This window comes from Prunus avium, chromosome 1, assembly GCF_965620075.1.
Source record: "Prunus avium chromosome 1, drPruAviu1.hap1.1, whole genome shotgun sequence".
Classification (NCBI taxonomy): Eukaryota; Viridiplantae; Streptophyta; class Magnoliopsida; order Rosales; family Rosaceae; genus Prunus; species Prunus avium.
In genome coordinates, this window is record NC_142284.1 from 50539990 (window position 1) to 50561158 (window position 21169).

The 21169-nt window shown below is 37.8% G+C and overlaps 4 protein-coding genes and 1 pseudogene across 5 annotated transcripts; 2 read left to right on the forward strand and 3 right to left on the reverse strand.

The window, feature by feature from the left end:
* The first annotated feature begins 2274 nt into the window (after nt 1-2274).
* On the forward strand, nt 2275-5172 carry LOC110761919 (putative cyclin-A3-1). The gene is made up of 8 exons (XM_021964502.2): nt 2275-2830; nt 3098-3330; nt 3448-3523; nt 3631-3707; nt 3825-3858; nt 3954-4103; nt 4175-4309; nt 4406-5172. The coding sequence occupies exons 1-8, from the start codon at nt 2516-2518 to the stop codon at nt 4475-4477; spliced, it is 1092 nt and encodes a 363-aa protein (XP_021820194.1). The 5' UTR covers nt 2275-2515; the 3' UTR covers nt 4478-5172.
* A 1095-nt stretch (nt 5173-6267) lies between these two features.
* Nucleotides 6268-8874, forward strand: LOC110761977 (putative cyclin-A3-1). Its single transcript, XM_021964568.2, has 8 exons — nt 6268-6763; nt 7161-7393; nt 7484-7559; nt 7672-7748; nt 7870-7903; nt 7987-8136; nt 8212-8346; nt 8441-8874. The coding sequence occupies exons 1-8, from the start codon at nt 6434-6436 to the stop codon at nt 8510-8512; spliced, it is 1107 nt and encodes a 368-aa protein (XP_021820260.1). The 5' UTR covers nt 6268-6433; the 3' UTR covers nt 8513-8874.
* Nucleotides 8875-9168: 294 nt separating this feature from the next.
* On the reverse strand, nt 9169-13155 carry LOC110762002 (WD40 repeat-containing protein HOS15). 2 transcript variants are annotated; one of them, XM_021964595.2, is made up of 14 exons: nt 12941-13155; nt 12698-12846; nt 12274-12604; nt 12074-12168; nt 11933-11979; nt 11619-11769; nt 11469-11532; nt 11191-11349; nt 10990-11111; nt 10321-10395; nt 10108-10161; nt 9953-10026; nt 9709-9783; nt 9169-9521 (listed from the first exon to the last, which is right to left on the reverse strand). In XM_021964595.2, the coding sequence occupies exons 1-14, from the start codon at nt 12999-13001 to the stop codon at nt 9302-9304; spliced, it is 1677 nt and encodes a 558-aa protein (XP_021820287.1). In that variant the 5' UTR covers nt 13002-13155; the 3' UTR covers nt 9169-9301. The 2 variants fall into 2 exon arrangements, with proteins under 2 accessions (XP_021820287.1, XP_021820288.1); XM_021964596.2 differs by lacking the exon at nt 12941-13155 and having other exon boundaries at nt 12274-12612; nt 12698-12837.
* Nucleotides 13156-16325: 3170 nt separating this feature from the next.
* Nucleotides 16326-18368, reverse strand: LOC110762007 (cytochrome P450 81Q32-like). The gene is made up of 2 exons (XM_021964602.2): nt 17299-18368; nt 16326-17226 (listed from the first exon to the last, which is right to left on the reverse strand). Exons 1-2 carry the CDS (start codon nt 18229-18231, stop codon nt 16606-16608), a joined length of 1554 nt encoding a protein of 517 aa, XP_021820294.2. The 5' UTR covers nt 18232-18368; the 3' UTR covers nt 16326-16605.
* A 192-nt stretch (nt 18369-18560) lies between these two features.
* On the reverse strand, nt 18561-21125 carry LOC110761900 (cytochrome P450 81Q32 pseudogene; annotated as a pseudogene).
* Between the last annotated feature and the right edge of the window lie 44 nt (nt 21126-21169).

The window sequence follows — 21169 nt, forward strand, 5'->3', positions numbered from 1 at the left end:
AGGTAGAAGTAAAGAGGAAGAAATAAAAAAAAAACATGGGAAGGGAAGAAGTCTTGGAAGGAAGAAGAAAAGAGAAAGGAGGAGAAGAGGAAAGGTAAAAAGGTTGAGAGATGGGGGGCCTGGGAAGGAAGAGGAAAAGAGGAAGAAAAGAAAAAAACTGGGACGGGTGTCTTTATAACAAGAATTTGTATGAAATCACAACAAAAACAAGTTTTGTCTTGAAGATTTTGGATGAGGAAGATGACGAAAGAAAAAAACAGAGGAAGAAGAAAGGAGGAAGGAGAGAAGAGGGAGAGGAAAAAAAAAATTGGGGCCCCTGAAGGAAGAAGAAAAGAGAAAGCAGACGAGGGAGAAAGAAAAAAAAAGGGAATGGGGCCTGGAAAGGAAGAAGAAAGGAGGAAACAAAAGGGAGAAAAAAGTATACATTTTTTATTTCTTATGATAATTTTAGGTTTTTAAAAAAAATTCATCATGGTGCCCTTTATTGTCATTATACACTCTCACAGCACTTCTATAAAAAAGTTTACCAAACATTATAAGACTGCTTTTTATACTCACAGCACTTTTACAAATATAGATTACCAAACACTTTGCTGCTTCACTTCATAGCTGTTTATTTTCACAGCACAGCAGAAGCAGTTTTTTTTAAAAGCACAGCAATACCAAACTAAGCCTAATTCTTCTATAAGCTGCTCAAGTATTGTAGGTTGATAATCGGTAGCAATTAATTACTATGGTTGGTTTTAGTTTGCTGATTTTGAGATTGAACTACAATGTAGAGTATGGACAAAACCAACGACAGCAGGAGATGCATACAGTTTTGGTGTACTGTTGTTGGAACGCTTTACTCTAATTGATTGATTTCAATTGTTGACCTGAGTTTGGCCTCTCTTGCATTAGCTTTGAGGGAAGCGCTTTACAAACTGGAAACTGCTAGACCTACACCCTTTTCAATTTTGGCCACGTTGAGAGTGTTAACCTTTAATTTGAACAACAATTCCATGTTAATGTATAAATTATAATAAATTAACAGCTTATCGTAATAATAAACGTAATTAGTATACCCCATGTAAAAGTGATGGACTCAGGATTTTAAAATATGGTGGGCTAAATTTATCTTACATACAAACCTAGAAAATTTGACGGTGCGAGTGAATTTTAAGGTCAATTAACAATTACATGATAAACTTCTCCATGAAAGGAAAATAATCGAAAGCATTTATTATCTATTAAAAAAGAAGAAGAAAAAAAAAAAACAGAACCATTTTAATCCATCCAAGCCAACTTGGAAAATAAAAATGAGAAGAAGTAGCCAAAATTTATAAGAAAAAAAAAAAATTTGACGTTTTATGTACACTAGAAAAGGTTAAAAAAGAGATTTTTTGTGGGTGGGATCACTAGGATGGGGTGTGTGGAGGTGTGCTTGGTGGGCTGAGTATTAATATTGGACTATAAAATATCAAGTCGCCTAGGCTATAGCCCATGTTAGCATGGACGTAGGACTGTCCCTGCCATATAATAAACGAAATAAACCTAAGCAATTTCTTGGTTAATATGGTGATTTTGGTAGATGCACAACTTGTCTTTAAATGTGCAATGATGCCACAGGAATTACAATGTTTCCTTATCACTTATTTACCGATTAATTTCTAAAAATTCTAACTCAAATTAGTATCATACGAAATCATTTCATAAATAACACCATTGAAATTATATTTATGGGATGAAGCATAATTGTTATTGCCCATATGTGGATTAAATGAAAAGAAAAAAACATCAACAACCAGAAGGGTAAGCAAAATGTTTAGTCTTTGTTTGAGCTTTGGGTTGACTTGATTTTGATGTTTTGGTTTGAACTTAAAATTTGACAGTCCAAATTGAAATCAAAATATCACTTTCCAAAGAAAGGCGAAGCCAAAACTATCCCGCCCAAGTACCAAACCAAAACACCTAAAAAGGGACCCGCCTAGTACCAAATCTGTATGGCCCAAATGAAAATACGAAAGTTTCAAACTTTTTAACCCAAATATTTTTCAGACCAAAAAAAAAAAAGAGTTTAGATTTACTAAGCGCGCAATTTTAACTTTAAACAAAAATAAAACGACCCAAAATTTTCAAATTTGGTTCATCGAAAATAAAAGTCATGTGGAAACCCGGCCCCACACAGACTAATTCCCAAAATTTCAATTTCGTCCAAACGCTGCAAAAATAATAGAAAACAAAATAAAACGCTCCAAAATCCAAAATCTCCAAATTTTAGTTGCAACTAAAAAATTCACGTCAAATCAAACAGCGCCAAAAGCACAAATTTTCGAAGCAGAGTTGAGCATGGCGCTCTATTTTCTCTCTCAAAACTTCAAAACGCACCCTCACTTTCATTCTCACTACATATTGCCATCACCGCTGAGAGTCTCAAACCTCAAACTCTGCGCTTTGCTTTCTCTCTCTATCTCTCTCACAGTCCAACCCGAGCCACGACAGCAAGTAAAGACCAAAGCTCGACCAGTGCAGAGCAATGGCTTCTAACACCGTGGCCGAGCAACTGAACTGCACTCGCATCACTACTCGTGCTGCGGCGAAGCGGAGGGCAATGGCCGCCTTGGTTGAGGAGCACCAGCTGGCTACCAAGAAGCGTGCGGTGCTTGGAGATGTTACGAACTTGGTGAACGTCGTCGTTTCGGCCAACCACAAATCTTATGGTGAGTTGCAGAAACCGAATTGTGCAATCAAGAAGGAGGAGAAGAAAGCCGTAGCAACACGTGACATTGAGGATCCGCAACTGTGTGGACCTTATGCTTCGGACATTTATGCCTATCTTCGTAGGATGGAGGTACAAAGATCCCATTCTTCAGATTTTGATTTCTTCATTTGATAATCAGAACGGTCTTGGACTTTTCAACTTAAAATTGATATTGGGAAAAGGTTTTTGGTTTCAATTTTGATAGTGAAATTGGCTATAAAGCATTAAGATCCAATTGGTAGGATTTTGGGTTTAATTTTGATTCTGGGTATAGTTTTGTGAATTCTCTAAATTAGGGTTTACTGTTTTGTCAATTGGGGATTAGGCTCACCGTGAATAATGGGTTGGTTTCTTTAGGTGGAACCAAAGAGAAGGCCGTTGCCTGATTACATGGAGAAGGTTCAGAAAGATGCTAATGCTAATATGAGAGCGGTCCTTGTGGATTGGCTAGTGGAGGTTGCAGAGGAATATAAGCTCCTTCCAGACACTCTTCATCTCTCCGTTTCTTATATTGATAAGTATCTATCAATCAATGTGGTCAATAAGCAGAAGCTTCAGCTACTGGGAGTTGCTTCAATGTTCATTGCATCGTAAGCTCACAAATCTTTGAATCTGTTGTCTGATTGGTACAACTGTTTTTCTTCTGATGATGATGTGAAGTTACTATAAGTATTATTCTTACATTTTCATGATTTCTTAATTTATAGGAAATATGAAGAGATTACTCCTCCAAATGTGGATGAGCTCTGTGACATAACAGAAAATACATACAAAAAAGAAGAGGTATTTGACGTTTTACTTGGGGTTTTACCCCTGAAAATGATCTATTTATACCTCAGATAGATGCATTTGCTTTATACTAAGAGTAAATTTTTTGATGGGTTGTAAAGGTGATCAAGATGGAGGCCGACATTCTCAAGTCCCTGAAATTTGAAATGGGCAATCCTACTACTCGGACATTCTTAAGGTAAGGATGGTGCTGACAATGAAAACACTCTGTTTTGGTTGGGTAATGTAATTACTTGCCAAGCTTAAATGACTTATGACTGATTGTTTTTGTTCCTTTGATGAATTGTTTTTGCAGAAAATTCACTGATATTGCTCAAGAGAATTACAAAGTAAGCTTCCCCCTTGCCTTCTCACACACACTTGTTGGCTTACCAAGTTTATAGTCTCTAATACTGACTGCTTTATTGTTTTGTGTGGTTTACAGACTCCCAATTTGCAGTTAGAGTTCTTGGTTTGCTACCTTGCTGAGCTGAGTTTATTGGATTACAAACTTGTGAAGTTCCTGCCTTCTCTGGTAGCTGCATCAGTTGTTTTTCTGGCACGATTTATGACTAGAACAAAAATACATCCTTGGGTAAGGGTTTGATAAATTACTTGTGCGGATTTCAATGTCTGAAAGCAATTACTAAGTCGTATCCATTTCAGTGTCCAGCCCTGCAACAGTATACTGGATATAAAGCAGCTGATTTGAAAGAATGTGTTCTTGCCATACATGACATGTGCTTGGGTAGAAGAGCACGAAATTTGAATGTTATTCAAGAGAAATACAAACAACTTAAGGTATTGTTTATCAGAAGTAGGTTTGACCTTTTCTTATTTTCCAAATTTTAGAAATGCAAAACATGGTTCTAATGGAGTCCTTTTTCTTTAACGCAGTTCAAATGTGTGGCACACACTCCTTGCCCTCAAGATATACCAGCTTCTTTATTTGAAGATCTGAAAACATAAAAGTACAATCCTTGTGGCAAGGGCTTGTCCAATGTGATAGGAAGATCTGGATATAAGTTTTATTGGGTGTGCTTGATTGATTGGAGGGTTAATGGCGAGGGCTGATGATGTTTGCCAATTGCTATTGGGTGAGGATGGGGCATCATTCTGCTTTGCGCCAGATTACCACTTGATTGACCTTTGTGTTGGATTTCTGGGAAGCAGCTGGTTCTATATTATCATTCAGCAAATACACTTCAGCTAGTGCAGATCAAAACTGAGTAAGCTGTGATGCAGGGTATGGCCTGGCGGTGAACCAAATGAGCTGACCCAAAGGGTCGCACTTAAGCAGACTGATGCTGTAAACTTTGCACCCGATGTGGTGCAAGTGCAACGATGGGTGCATGACATCTAATCGTGGTGTGCCAACAAAGTAAATATACATGATTGCTTGATCACCTTAACAGCTGGGTTGCATTTGTTGAGCCACAGACGTAACAAATGACTTACAAGAAGAGTGTTGCTGTTGTCAAACTGAAACAGCCAGGCCAGCGGCTATAATTTACTTTTGCGGTTAGGTTAACTAGGAGTTTACTGTTAGTTATAGTTACTTAAGTTAAATATTTGTTACATCAGTTACATTAGCTTAAGGCTAATCTTGTAGCCTATATATACTGTAACACTGTCATGTTAATAATTAATGAGAATGGTTACTTTCAGAACTCTCTGATTTTCCACAATCAGGCCTCTCATTGACAAAGCTAATTATCTCCCCACCCCAGGTTGCATATGTTTTACAGGCAGTGTCCTGATGGAAATTTGCAAGTTTTGCTGCCTTTATATCCTTGCTGGTTAAGTTTGGACTGTGCAGTGAAATTAGCAAGCATCATTTGGAATGATGTGAAATATTAATACAAGGTATGGGGGAGGAAAGTGAGTTAATTCAACGAGAAACAAGATTAAGAATAGGAAACTAATGCCATCTTTGATCTCTCGATCTATCAATGAATGTGAAAATAGGAAACTAATCGAAAGCTAAAAACTTAAGAAGTGATGCAAAAGACAATGACCAACATTCAAACACAATCTGTAATGTAACTTCTTTGAGCATAAACATATAAAAAAACATGCGCATACATGGGCTTAGTCGAGTTAGCTAGAGTGGATCTGCTCCTCACTCTGCACCCAAGTTCGAATCCCCATCCTCATTAGATTAAAGTAGACTATCATCTGTATATAAAAAAAACGTATAAAAATAGGGAGAAAGAGATTGACAATGAGAATCATGACAACAAAGTGAGGACATAAGTTAAATACGGGAAAGGGGGAAATTTACTTTTTTCTTTCTTCCTCGTGTTTTAGAAAGCAAAATTTGTATGTAACAAATAAAAAAAAGCGAAGTTCGTAGACTGCTTTTTTTTTTTCTTTCTCGTATCTAATCTTTAAGATATTCGTATTTTTTCAACTTTTCAATTTACCTCTTACTAATTTTCAAATTTTTTAAGAGGTCGATGAAACATGTGGGGGTGTAGGGTGGACTAAAATGTTCAATTGTTTAAAAATAAATAAGTATTGGCAAAGTGTTTTATTTTTAGAAGAAAAAAAAAATCATATGTGTAAAATTTATATTAATTAGTGAAAAATTAGGTGTAATTTTTTTAAAAAAAATTATTTTATCGATAAGGGTAAAAAAGGAAAGATAAAAAACCACACCTAACGCGAGAAAAGATGTACGGCGGTGAAAAAATAAATAAATGGCAAACACATTCCGAAATTTCAAAATTGAAGCAATTCAAAGCAGGGAACCAAAATGGATCCGAAAACATTAAAACAGAAACCCAAAGGCGCCAACTTTAGTTTTCAAAGTGGCGCTCCCATTTTACTCCCTACAAAACTCTCTTCTTTCTCTTTCACCCCTCAGAACCTCTCTCTCTCTAACCCAAACAAAACCTCGACACTCACAGATTCGCTAGGGCCATGGCGGAGAAGGAGAACTGCGCCCGGGTCACAAGGTCAATGAAGAGGAGGGCCGAAGCTGCCATGGGCCAAGAGCAGCCGGCCACCAAGAAACGCGTGGTCTTAGGAGAGCTCCACATCCTCCAAAACGCCGTCGTTCCGGCGAATAACAAAAGTTCTGCGGTGGAGCCGCAGGTGCAGAAACGCGGAGCCAAAGCCAAGGCGAAGAAAGCACTGCCCGAGAAGAAAACGGAGACGCCGACGACGCCGGACATTGATTCCACGTCGGATGACCCTCAGATGTGTGGGCCTTATGCTCGTGACATTTATGATTATCTTCACAAGCTCGAGGTAAGGCTTATCAAATCGTATTTATCTTGTCTGATAATGGAATTTATTGGAAAAATGGTAGGTGGGTATTGCCAAATTTAGATTTTTAATGCGTTCTCGTTGCTCTGAAAGTTGAATTTAGGATAACGACTGAAGCGTTGTGGTGTTTAGTTATGTTATTTTGGGTTTTCCTCATTAGCCAAAAGCTAAGCTTTATTTAGGAATTTTTGTCGTCTCTGTGTTTGGGTTTTTGTTTGAATTGGAATTTGGGGTTTATTTTTCATAATGGGTAGGTATTGGTATTTGAGAATGGTTGGTGGCATTAGGGTCTTGGTCTGAAGTCAAAACTGGTACATGAGTTTATAGCATTTTTGGGTTTGAGCAAATAGGCTAATGGTGATGATGGGTTTACATTCAGGCGGATCCAGATAGAAGGCCTTTACCTGATTACATGACAAAGGTTCAAAAGGACATCACTTCTAATATGAGGGGAATCTTAGTAGACTGGTTGGTGGAAGTTGCAGAGGAATATAAGCTCCTTTCCGACACTCTTTTCCTCACCGTTCTGTATATTGATAGATACCTATCTTTGAAAGCTCTGGACCGCAAAAGGCTTCAGTTACTGGGTATTTCTTCAATGCTCATTGCCTCGTAAGTCCGCAAGTCAATGAAATTTTTGTGTCAATATTTTCTTACTAATATGAATCCACATAGTAATCTTCTTGTTAATGTGGTAAACAGAAAGTATGAGGAGATCAGCCCTCCACATGTGGAACAATTTTGTTACATCACAGATAATACATATGATAAGGACCAGGTGATTTTTATAATTCTCTTTCTCATCTTAGATTGATATTTTCAAATCACCCTCGCTTTTATAATTGTAGTACTTTAGATTAATACTTTTGTTCATTGTATGCATTGTATAGGTGTTAAAAATGGAGGCTGATATACTCAAGGCCTTAAAGTTCAACTTGGGAAATCCTACAATAAAGACAATACTAAGGTAAGGAGTAAGGGCAATGCTTGCATACTTTTTGCTTGGGCACTTTTGATCATGTGCACTTATGATGCTTCGTTGTAAACATATCGGACTGATTAATGTTCCTTCTCATTTTGGTTTGCAGGAGATTTGCTAGAGTGACTCAAGAGAGCTACAAAGTATGCAAAACCTCTCTCTCACAGCCAATTGAGCTAAATATGTAATACATACAATAAGCTAATTACTTGCTTTCTTTTTACAGGATCCTAATCTGCAGTTAGAATTTTTGGGCTACTACCTTGCAGAGTTAAGTTTGTTAGAGTACGAGTGTGTAAAGTTTTTGCCCTCATTGGTGGCTGCGTCTGTTACATTTCTCGCAAGATTTATGATCCGGCCAAAGTCTCATCCTTGGGTAAGAACTTGCTAGAGACTCTGTAACATTGTTAAACAAGTAAAGAAATTGCTGAGTTAATCTTGCTTTCTGCAGACTCTGTCCCTGCAACAATATTCCGGATACAAACCGGCTGATTTGAGGGAATGCGTCCTTATCATACATGACTTGCATCGGAGTAAAAGAGGAGCAACTTTACAATCGATAAGAGGAAAGTACAAATCACATAAGGTACTTTGGCTAATTGTTTACCTACAGACTTTGTTTTTATTTTCCACGCTATAGAGAATAGAGATGATGTGAATTGTGTTGTTTTTGGATACAGTTCAAATGCGTGGCAACCATATCTTCTCCTCCAGAAGTACCGACTGACTATTTTGAAGATCTGAAAGAATGATTATTTAAGTACAAGAAGAGTAGGTTTTAGCTGCAAGACGAGGGGTTTTTTTAACTCAAGTTTTTCAAGACGAATGGTTGTGATGTATGCTTGGATATATATTTTTTGTAGGGTCTCAATCTCAATGGCGTTGCTTAGATAGTCCCCACTAGCTTTTAAAATTTCTTTCACTTTGCTAGATTATTTGTTGATTATGACAGAAGTTAGGATAGCATTTTGAGTGCATTTGGTTGCTTTCGCTGGGAATGTTGAGTTGTGAAAGCTTGTAATATTCCTCGTGTTTTCAATCGCTGTAGAAATTATGTTTGTAAATCACAGTTTCTCAATTTTATTTTTAACTTTTCCTGGTTTTTGTTTCACTTGCATTATGTTCTTATCAGTCAAAACATATTATATTCTCTGATACATCTCATGTGTGACCTCAGACTTAATTCATGAATTAATTATATTAATTGACACCTGAATAAATCAACCATTTTGATATCATATTAAAGTATAAAATCCAAAATTTATTGGTAATCAGGGAAGAAATTTAAGACCTATTATATTGAGATATAAATATTAGAATATTCTATGTTAAGATTTTACATTCTTAACAAATCCTCACCTTCTTAAATGCTGATCGAATTTCAATAGCACAAGTGAAAAATAAAAAATAAAAAATAAAAAATTTCACTAGTACAACATAACATAGAAAGAAAGCCCTTCATTGTCATATTTAAAGATGAATGGGAATCTACCCCAACTGAAAATAATAATAAAATGATAATGAACATAAAAGTTGACAATCTACATTCGGAAATCCACAACACATACTACGTTGTTAGCAAAACAAGCAGCGACCTTGTCACCTTCCTTGTTCCAACAAACTTCAAATATCCCGCCATTTCCTGTGTATGTTTTTACAATTTTGCCTTCCTTCACGGACCATATGTGCATACATTTATCCATAGATCCACTGGCCAAGTACTCGCCATCCGGGCTGAATGCAACGGAGTATACCGGATCCCTAGGATTTGCCAGACAGACAATGTCAGTAGATTACGAATCACAACTAACACAACAGTCTCATTTTCAAGCAAACAAATCAGTACCACCTCTTTGTTCTTTGTGGAATGTAATTCACACCTCATAGATCTCATACAGATTTCTTTTAAAAAAAGCCATGCAACAAACTAAAATTATCGAATATTTACCTGTGGCCATTGAAGCTGTAGAGAAGTCTCCCTAGTTCCACGTCCCATAGTTTTATAGTTGAGTCAAAGGAAGCGCTGGTCCATGTAAAATAAGAGAAACATAAGGAATGTATGAATAACAGTATCTGCTCTTTCAAGGCAATGACAGAAACAAACACGAGCGACCATGCATGCACAAACACATATAGAAAGTACTTTACTTTACCCCTATTTCTACACGTGTCAGAAGAAGCAGTGCATTTACCTAGCTAGAACTAACTGTTGATTGGGATTATTTGTGCCTGGTCCTGTAGGACTCCACCGGATGGTATATATCTCCTACAAAATAATGCATCCATCACAACTTACAATCTGGGAATATTTTCAACAAACTCACAAATAGAAACGAGGCACAGATACCTTAACATGTTCCTTCAAATCATGCAAATATTTGTCCTGCTTCGTACTCCATATCTGTGTTAAAAGATACTTGAGTTTTCAGCCCATTCAAGAAAACCACAAAAAAGAGAAACCCATAAAACAAACTGTTCTGTACTACGGAGACACAAAAATGTAGTGCAACATTATTGATTGGAAGTTCAAAAGAAAAGCGTTCTCAAGTGTCTAGATCACCTTCGCAGTATAATCATCAGAGCAAGAAGCCAACAAAGAGCCGGTTGGATCCCACTTAATAGCATTAACTTCACCCTGAAACAATAAAATCAGAAAGGATGAATAAAAATCATGCAGTATCAATCTCCTGATGAGATTCACCAACTGGTGAGTTCCTTTCCTCTAAGCATTTAACTGGATATATTTTATACTGTGAGAGCGGCAAAGGGTGGAAGATGTTTAATGTCAATCCAGACCCGAGAAATCTATACCAGTACAATCAATTTTAGCGAGACCTTGATAGAAGAAAGTGTAAAAAGATTATAGATTATTAATTTATTCAATTTATTTTGCCAGGCAATATCTAAACCCAAGGCTTGCTCTACCCATCCTTTACAACCTGGTCCAAGGGACAGGGGCATGCAACTAGTAATTTGGGGAAGCACTGACGATACACGCAAGTATATGTAGCTCTCAACACTCATACCTTTAAATTTTACTTTTTACACATGTTCCCTGATTGGAAGCATTAAAATCATGAGTTATTAAGCATTTACATGAGAATTGACAGAGCATAATTCTAATGTCTTTATATAATCGTAAAAATTCATGTGTTTAATTCAAAAAATGATGCAGTAACTATAAACTAGCAGAAATCATAAGATTGGTTTGTTGGATTATAGAACAAACCTGATGCCCTGAGAAAGTTTTGATTGGTTGGTTCTCTCCAACCTTGCAAACATGTATCAAAGTATCAGTGGAGCACGTTGCAAAGGAAACATTGTTCCGCCAATCAACATCCAGGGTTGGAGCTGAAAAATAATTTTGGCTTGCTTAACATGGTGCAGAAGTTAGATTTTTATCAAACACAGCCTTAAAATAATGCAGTACCTGAATGAAATTCAAACTGCTGTTTCCATTCCCCACTCTTTATGTCCCACACAATTGCGGTTTTATCCACACTGCCACTCAGAAGATAATCACCTTTCTTGTTCCACTTCAGAGAAAAAATTGGACCTTTATGTTTGATTAATGTAGTCCTTAACTCTCCTATATAAAAATCCCACAGTAAGTGTTAACAAAAACCTAGGACTAAATGCAAGCTGTTTAAAATCTATCACTTACTAGACTTCAAAAGCAAACATGTTGCAGATATAAACATAACTCACCATCTCTACTCCATATTCTTGCTTGGCCATCGTAAGAACCTGTTGCAAGCAATGTCCCATCACCCTACAAAATGGCAAATCCTTTAGCAAAAACATAATGCGAGAAAGTCATGTCTGAGTTTTCAACTACAGAACGTGATAAAGACTCACATTCCAATCAAGTGTGGTCACGTCCTTGCTTTTCTCATTGGCTCTACCTTTGAAATGCTTTAAAACCGCAACATTTGCAGGTTCATTTTGCATGCCAGATCCACAACCTCCATCTGCAATGGTCCAAATTCGCGCTGTTGAATCTCCAGACCTAGACAAGGAAATACAAGTGAAAATAAGATGATCTTCCATGTTTCTGACACCTTTTATCGTACAGAGTAATATCTCAACTCCAGCTACTTTGTGAGATAGATGACAACAAATATAAACCACCTGATGCTAATCTGCCCATGTATAAAAGACAATATACTCACCCAGATGCAAGAAGTGAACCCGATGGACTCCATGCACAAGCAAAAACCTGTCAGAAGTGGAGGAACAAGTTCATGCAATCACACTCTACCAATTGAAAATGGGAGGCAAATGTACAACGCAGGGATATATCCAATCCAAACCTCTGAGGTATGGCCTTCTAGAATTGTTACGTCAGAGCTAGGAATTTCACTAGGCAAGGATATTGAGCTTGGAGTTATTTCCATTGGTTCCGCCCCTATTTCACATATTTACAGACAACTTAAACTTTACAATTGGGAAGCTAACATATGGCCAAAGTTCAACGTCTTTATAAACAGAAACAAAATTGAGGGGATATTACCTCCACAAGTTCCATTTTCTTCAGGTTCCATTTTCTCAATCTCATTGTGATCCTCGTGTGTTTCTTCATTCTCTTTACCAATTTCTTGTTCCCTCTCCTTGTGCGACTTGTCCTCCCGATCCTCTTCTTCTTCCTTTTCCCTATCTCTTCTCTCCTCTTCTACTTCTCGAGCATTTTCCCTTTCACTTTCCTCCTTGCTCTCATTTTTCTGGTTAGCTGCGTTCATCCTGTCCTTCTTCTCCCTGACCATTTTCTGTAATTGATAAGCATCTTTCGTGATAAGATCCAACGGTTGCAGAAACGAAAAGTCGTCGTCCATGTCCGCATCACTCTGTAAACCTAACACACACATCAATCAGCCCAAGCTTCCAACTTTCAAACTTCAAAGCATGTATTAATTAAGAAAATTAAACACTTTGCTTACACTGCTGCTCAAGTCTGCTTCCAGCTCAAGATACTGAAGCCCTTTCTGGATAAACGTAACAAGTGCGCCTGGCGGAACTACATTACCGTCAATCGTGCTTTTGTGAAGCTCGGCCTCGTATCCAAAAGCGTAAGCTGAATGCGTAAAGCCTGAAGAAATTAAGAAACTAATTAGAGTTTCATAGCAATTTCTAGCCAGAAAACGATTAATTTTGCAAGCGTTAAACAGGCAAACGGAACGGACCTGATTCGTGGAGGTAACGGAAGACTAGGTAGTTCAATTCGTTGGAGGTGAGGGATATCATCGTCGTCGTCAACGTTGAAGCTCCAAACCCTAGGGTTCAGGTGTCTATGGCGGAGCCAGAAGCCTAAAGCCACCGCCTTACTTCTTACTTACTTCTTAGGCAGAGAGAGAGAGAGAGAGAGAGACGTTGGCCGTTGGGCCTATGTGTAAAATTTGTAACGTTTTTAACGGTGGTTAATAAATAGGAGCGTATCTGGGGCGGTTGGGCGCTTTATTAGACAGTTCTTAAGTGGCGGCGGCCGGCGGCCTTTTACTCGGCTTGGGCCCGCCTTCTGATTACAGACTATTCGGGCCGAATTAAGTCCGAGTTTAGGTTTTGGATTGGGCTAAATTTAAAAGATCGTTTTCCAGTTGGCCCAAACTGGATGTTTGAAAGGAGGCTCAATTTAGCTATTGGGCTGAGTAATTTCTTCAGTAAGTCTTTTAAGCACCAAATTTGGAGTTCGGTTTTACTTTTTTTTTTTAATTAAAAATTAAAAATTAAAGAGAAACTTCATTAGAAAACCTTCAACAATATAATCAAATATCAACATGATATCTAAAACACCAATCCCACAAGAGCAACAAACTAACATACTAAAAACAAGACTAAAAACAAAATCTTGAAGCGATAACAAAAATAGTAACAAATATAGGGAAAGCATGGTTTCTAATGATCTACCTTTGCATAAGATAGAGCAAATAAAACAAAATAACAAACCCAACAAAGAAGAATTTGGTGATTTGCAACAAACTACGTCAAATACGATATAAAACCAAATTTAGAGAACATAACAATGTTAGATAGCTATTTTTGGGAGAATAATTTGATTGAGAACATAGTTTGAAAGAGGTGATGGGGAACTTAAATATGAGCATGGCTTAGAAGAAATCACCACAAAGGGCTTCTTATTCAAAACCTCCTAGCGGACTTATTCACTACCCCAAAATGAAAAAGGTAAGAAGTGATGAAGGAGAGGAGGGATAGTGGCGCTTCTTCCTTCTACTCCCTCTATGGAGTTTTTCTTTGAGATTGACAAAGAAAGAGAGCGCCTAGGGTATTTTTTTTCTCTCCAACCTAATTATAATTGTAAATTAATTTGAGTTTGGTTTTACTTAATACTCAAATTTCAGAAGCAAAATCAACTAAGGTATTGAACTTTATTATAAATAAATAAATAAATAAACTTGATTGGATCATTTAAATACCAAATTGGTATAAAGTTTAAAAGTGAAGGCCAGCTATTTATGCATACATGGAAAATACTTAAGTGCATCCAACCGTTTGTTAGTCGCAGTTGTGATCATTAAATTTTCACCATAGACATAGACATGGACATGTCATAATTGGAATTATTATTTCCTAAATCACAATTTAAATGTCATATCTAAAAAATAAAATAATAAAAATTGGTGATATCTTGGTCATTCATGTGTATCAGACAAATGGAAAGTTGGTTGATCTTAATAGCGACCAAAAATGTTGATTTGTTTGATATTTGTGCATATTATTTAGCAACATCCAATTTTATTTAATTTTTGTAAATATGACTTTTTTTCGACGCTGAGATGCATCAATATATGATGAATGAATGAAAATTATTCCAAAATCAAGACAAATAGAGGAAACCTTATGTCTCTAAGAAAAGGAGAAATGGAGAGGGGGGAAAAACAATGACTTCCTTCCTCTTCAAAATGAAAATGAGTATAGAGTGTTTTTTGGGAGGGAGGATGCTAGGGTTTTCATCTTGACATTTAAATTGTGATTTTTGAAATGAACAATTTCGATTATGACTCGTTTTGTTGGTACAAGTAGATTTGTATACTCGTTTAATTTATGCTCTTATATTCTTGTCCGGTAGATTGGTATCAAACACTCTTTGATATCTGGATCATATATTGGATTTCCCATGTCATCAAGAGCCAATCGAGCATGATCTGTGTAGACAAGTCTTGTTTCAAAGTCCTATCCCAGAATTTCAAGACGTACGCTTTTCATGCATGGCATCATGGCATGGCTGATTGATATGCGCAAAGACAGAAAAATCACCAGTCAATGTGGCGCATGGACACTCAAAAGCTTGGATGAATAAATGGATACCATGTCTTCACGGCTCATTGGGAAGCCTCAAAAAAGAGAAGATAGGAAAGAAAGAAGAAAAAAACACATCGGGAAGGCGCTCAGGCTCAGGGCTCCTCACGCATGATTTGACCACTCAAATCGTGTACTTTAAGCAAAGGCACAAAAATGTCTGGTTCTTACTTTAAAAGATTGTATTATTATTATTGTGTAGTTCCTTATTCGTATCACAACCTTTTGCATGAAGAAGGAAAGTCCTAGTCTTTGGAAGCATATGATTTCACACTGTTTTCAATGTGGCTAAAAGCAACAGATATTTCCAGGCCTAGATTAAGCAGGCTATCTATCGAAGCATAACCTTTACTCTTCCTTCCAAAGCCGACAAGCACAACCAGGACAAAAGAAATTTGCACAAGAGCCAACATCTCCATACTACTCTATTAATTTTTAATTTAATTTAAGTGTAAAAAGCAAAACATGAAAAAGAGTTCTCGTGAAGCACAAAGAATATAATTTAAAAAGCAAACAAAAAAATGTGTTCTCGTGGGAAGTGTCCCTTGTTTGCAGGGTGTACTCAATTGCACCACATTACCTTTTTCCCTTTCTCTCTCTCTCTCTCTCTCTCACACACACTTTCAAACAAAGCCATGTGTGTGCCTGCCTGCCTTTCAAACCACCCCCTTCAAATCCCCTCCTCTTTCTCTTTCTTTCTTTCAGCTTTGTTCTTGTCTGTCTTCAACCTGAAGCCACAACCCAAGTTCAGCAATATGCAATTTCAGCACCTTGTGTTAATGGTGTTGGTTTTTTTCTCAATGCTGGTCTCTGGGTACAGGGAAAACACAATGCCACTATCTGTACCCAATAATGTGGAGCAAAAACAACAAGAACATGAGAATGATATGAATAAGCAGCCACAGCAGCAGCAGCAGCGGTTGAGGCACTCATTTGAGGCCTTCTTTTCAAGCAAGAGGAAAGTTCCAAACGCTTCTGACCCGCTCCATAATCGTTGACAAGGAAGTAATGTGAAAACCAGATGTTGAAGCACTCATTTTGCCAACTTCTGCAGACTTAGTAAGTAACTAGTTCCTATTAACTTCTTTGTTCAATATTATCTATTTTGTCGTTTCTATTCTACACCAGCCAAATCAATGTGTAAATTTAACATTAGTCCCCCTCCTCTCCTCTCTTCCAGAAACAAATCCTGAATCTGACCTCCAAGTGCCTGAGATTGTAATATTCTTTTAGTAGCCACGATTTTTCCATACATTTAATTGACTTATCTTTTGTGGTTGCATAACTCGCAGTGGATTTGTTTTTGCTACATATTTTAACAAGGGAAAAAAAAAAAGTGTCTTCAACTGCAACTGCATTTACTCAATGAAAAATTGCTGTATGAGTATGAAGGTGCAATGTGCTCGCCCCATTGTACCGAGTTCAATTCCCCTTGGGTACATTAGATTAGTTAGAATATCGTTTTGTCAAAGAAAAAAAATAACAGAGAGAGGGAAATGAACCAAAATGGGCTTTGGAATTCCAGGTATAGTTTTTACATTGAAGCCAGTGTGAATAGTCTTGGTTTACACATAGCCTCCAAGGGCTCAACCCTTGGCATCATAAGACCCAAGCCTTCACTCATATCCACCAGGTCCTCCCCAATCCTCTCCCACTCAAGTGACTGAACCAAGCTTCCTAGAGCCAGTTCAACCAACCTGTTGGCTAAGCCAGCCCCAGGACATCCGCGCCTTCCAGCCCCAAATGGGATTAGCCTATATCCTCCTTCAAGCCCTCCTTCACCAATCCATCTTTCAAACCTCTCTGGCTTAAACTTTGTGGGGTCCTCCCACACCTCAGGGTCCCTATGGATGGCCCACGCATTCACCACCAGCATTGTATGATGTGGCACGTCAAATCCCCCCACCACACAATCCTCAGAGGCTTCACGAGGCACCAGAATTGGAAAAGGCGGGTACAAGCGTAGTGTCTCATTGATCACATTTTGCAAATAACTCAGCTTTGGCAAGTCTTGCTCTTCCAACGCACGCTTCTCTCCAACCTTGGCCTCTATCTCAGCTCTCACTTTCTCCATTTCCTCTGGATGGTTTAGCAACAGCGCCATTGCCCATTCTAGGGTTGTTGATGACGTGTCACTCCCAGCAACCAGCAACACCTATCAGTCCACATTTAACTAACGGGTCCAAGAAAAAAACACAAAAACTAAAAACAAAGAAGTGTGAGTTACCAAAATGATTCCTTTGATGATTTCGTCGGTGTAGAATTCGGGCTCTGTTTCTTGCATCGACAACAAGTTATCGATCATGAACATGTTGTCATCCTTACCATTTGCTTCCAAATTGGGTGACAAAATTCGACGGCGCTCCTCAACCAAACACTGCAAGAAGCTGTCCATTTTTGCCATCAACCTCGCCATCTTCTTCTCCAACCCTGATATATCCATCCACTGTAAACTTGGCAAAAAGTCTCCCAAATTCGTCGTTGCAGATAGGTCAACGGCGTCCCTCATAACCTCTCGGAAATGCTTAGCCTCTTCAACATCCTCAACATCTTCGCCGTGGTACCGCTTCCCCAAAACCATCATCGTCATCACGTTGAACGAAAGCTCCATGAACTTGGATTTGAGCTCAATCTTTGCCATCCCCTGTTGGGTGCAAGCACAGCTCTTCATCATCTGATTCAATAGCAAACGGACTTCAGCTTGCCTGACACTCGAAGACGTGGCGAGGCGAGAGGAGGAGAAGATCTCGAGAGTCATGACACGGCGGAGGTTGCGCCAGAGGTCTCCATAGGGTGCGGCGGCGACGGTTTTGAAGTTGTAGTGGAAGTGTTTCCCGGCAAGCAAGCGTGGGCGGTTGGAGAGGATGATGTCATGCTTCGTGTAGCATTCTTCGGCGATCGAAGGCGAAGAGATCAAGAGGACTCTGCGTGAACCCCATCGGAGAAGTAGAATTTTGCCCAAGTTTGAAGAAAGAGATTGGAGGGTGCGGTGAATTGGTTCTTTCAGAAGATGGAGATGGCCAATAATCGGGAGAGACGGTGGGGAGGGGGGAAGGTTCTTATTGTGATTTTGTCTAATTTTAGCTACGGTGAAATGGAGAAGCAAGATGGAGGTGAAGGTGATGATGAGAGCTAAAGTGTACCAGAAGGGTTCTCCCATTCCTTTGATTGATTGATTGATTGATCCTCTATGATCAAATGTGCAATATTTTGCTTTATGATCAGTATTCTTGGTCCTCTTGTGTCAATGTTGGTCTCACTAAGAAACTTTTGTACTCATCCTAAAAATAAAGAAAGTTTGACTTCATCTCTACAAACTTCATAAAGAACCTCCGCCTTCTACGTAGGTAGACATTGATGTAAAAGAAAAAAAATGAATAAAAAGAAGCTAAAAAACAAAACACATGAAGTACATTTGGCCTATTTCCTCGAAAAAGCCTTTGTTCAGATTAAACCAACGTTATGAGTGCGGATGTTAAATAGCCATTTGATTAATCTAAACGAACCCTAAAATTAACTGAGGGTACTCTATTACCAAACTATTTATTGAATTATTAATTTATCCAAATATAAAATGACTAAAAAATATATATTGAATTGTTAAATAAATGTAATTTTAATAAGTGCACCTTACTCATCATATCAAATTCTAATCAAATGTAAGCAAAAGCCACCAAACGTTAAACAGGTGTTCGGCCTGAAGCCACCGAATGGTTAAAGAGGTGACTCGGTAGAGGCTGCTTTGAAAATGTTTTCAGGAAAAAGAACATGAGGAATCTATTAAAAATATTAAACATTTAAAAAATGGGAAGGGTATCTTAATCTATATTATGCAGATCTGGTTTTAAGTTTTAACCAGCCAACCCAGTACAAGAGATCTTTTAAAGACCACCTCGTGAAATCATGTTATAAACAAGATCACCAAATAAAATGGTTCTTTCTGAATTAAAGATGAGGAGGGGGAGGGGGAGGAGGAGGGAGGAGGGAGGGGGTGAACTTAACCATACCCCTCTGAACTTTTGACCGCTATACCCCCTTACCTTATGGGCCTTGGAATTCCAGGTCCAATTTTTACACATTGCCTCCAAGGCTTAGACCTTGGCATGGAAAGGCCCAAGCCTTCATTGAGGTCCACCATGTCCTCACCTATCCTCTCCCACTCAAATGAATGAATCAAAGTTCCAAGTGCCAATCCAGTCAACCGGTTGGCCAGGACATCCCCTGAACATCCACGCCTCCCACCCCAAAATGGAATCAACTTATATCCTTCAGCCCTGACCATCACTCCATCCTTCAAACCTCTCTGGCCTAAACTCTGTGCGGTCCTCCCACACCTCAGGGTCCCTATGGATGGCCCAAGAATTGATCACCATCATTGTATGATGTGGCACATCAAATCCCCCAACCACACAATCCTCAGAAGCTTCATGGGGCACTAGAAGCGGGACAGGTGGGTACAGGCGCTGTGTCTCATTCATCACATTTTGCAAGTCAGCTTTGGCAAGTCTCGCTCTTCCGCAACATTGGTGTCTATTTCGGCTCTTACTTTCTCCATTACCTCTGGATGGTTTACCAACAACGCCATTGCCCATTCTAGGGTAGTTGATGTCGTATCAGTCCCAGCTACCGGCAATATCTACAATTAAATAGTGATTAGTGGACACTTTAAAAAAGTAATCACGCATCCTTTTTTGTAATTAGTGGACTTTTGATTGCTAAAAAGGTTCAATTTGCCGTATTTCACGAGGGCTGGTCGACTTTGAAGGATATTATTTTTAGACAATGAAGTATGGACGTCTACATCATATCTAGGGATGTCAATGGATTATGCCGTGTTGGAATAATAAATGTATCAAGAATGCTCAACTCTAATCCAACTCATTTATAAACGTGTCATGTCAATTTCGGATAATTATTATAGAAAATTTGGCATAAGTCCAATTATGAGGAGAGATTTTAGGTGCAATCCACGCAGAAATTGTTGTTGATCCAAGTCCTTTGACTTTTGCGCCACATAAGATTACATGCCTTTTTCAATTTATTGATATTTACTTTTTTTTATTTTTTATTTTTTGTTCCAGTTATGCACCCAAAACATAAATAAAGTAAATTGAACTCATATAATATCTTGGTATGGATAACTGAGATAAAAATCCATACAAAATTTCTTTGAAAAAAAAAACCCCTATTACATGGAAGACATGTACGTATGTATATAAATATGAATCTCCAGAAAAAAAATGCTTAAGAAAACTCAAGAAAAAAACACTTACCTGTATGTATTAACATTATTTACTTGTATGTCAGGTACATAATTTAATGTGGGTGCTTGTCTGATCGATTGGTATAATATGTGAGTCTTTACTTTTTATTGATTAAATTGTATTTTATCTATATATTAGGAATATTATCAAGGAAAAAATTTCAAAATTCAAATTCTGGAATTCAATTACAAGGAAATAATGCATTAAATTTAAATTTTCAATGTGTTTTCCTTATTTACCTTAAAGGGTAAAATCGACACAACAAAAAAGTAGTAAATGTTAAAGGACCTACATCTAAAACAAAAAATGCGAGGACTAGACCCAATAACAGATTATCTATTAACTATAACAAAGATAATTAGTACTCACATACTTAGTAAAAAAAATAAAAGAATTTGGCATACAAATACTTACATTTCTATCCATTTCAAATTTTTATGTTTGTTTTTGCTTTATTTTATGTTAAATTTTCTTAATTTCAGTTATGAAAACCTTAATGTAGGATAAGGGTGGTATTGGAAAGATAAAGAACAAAAAAGAATAATGTTAATTAAAATGTATTAAAAAGTAAAAGAGAGTATAAGCGGATAAAATGGGATTGGGAGCTCCCAAAAAAATATAGCTTATTGGTTTATGTTTATTATTATTGGTCCATTTTTTAATTTGGTTACAGAGCTGGAATCTTTCGTCTTCATCCTAAACTCACAGCAAGAAAGTTTGAGGGTTGACTTTTACTATCAATGCTTTTGGCCTTTTCCTTATTTTTGCAAACAATTCCAAGATGCACCATATTTACGGGGCCTTCTCCAATGCGAATTCTAAGATGCGGATTGG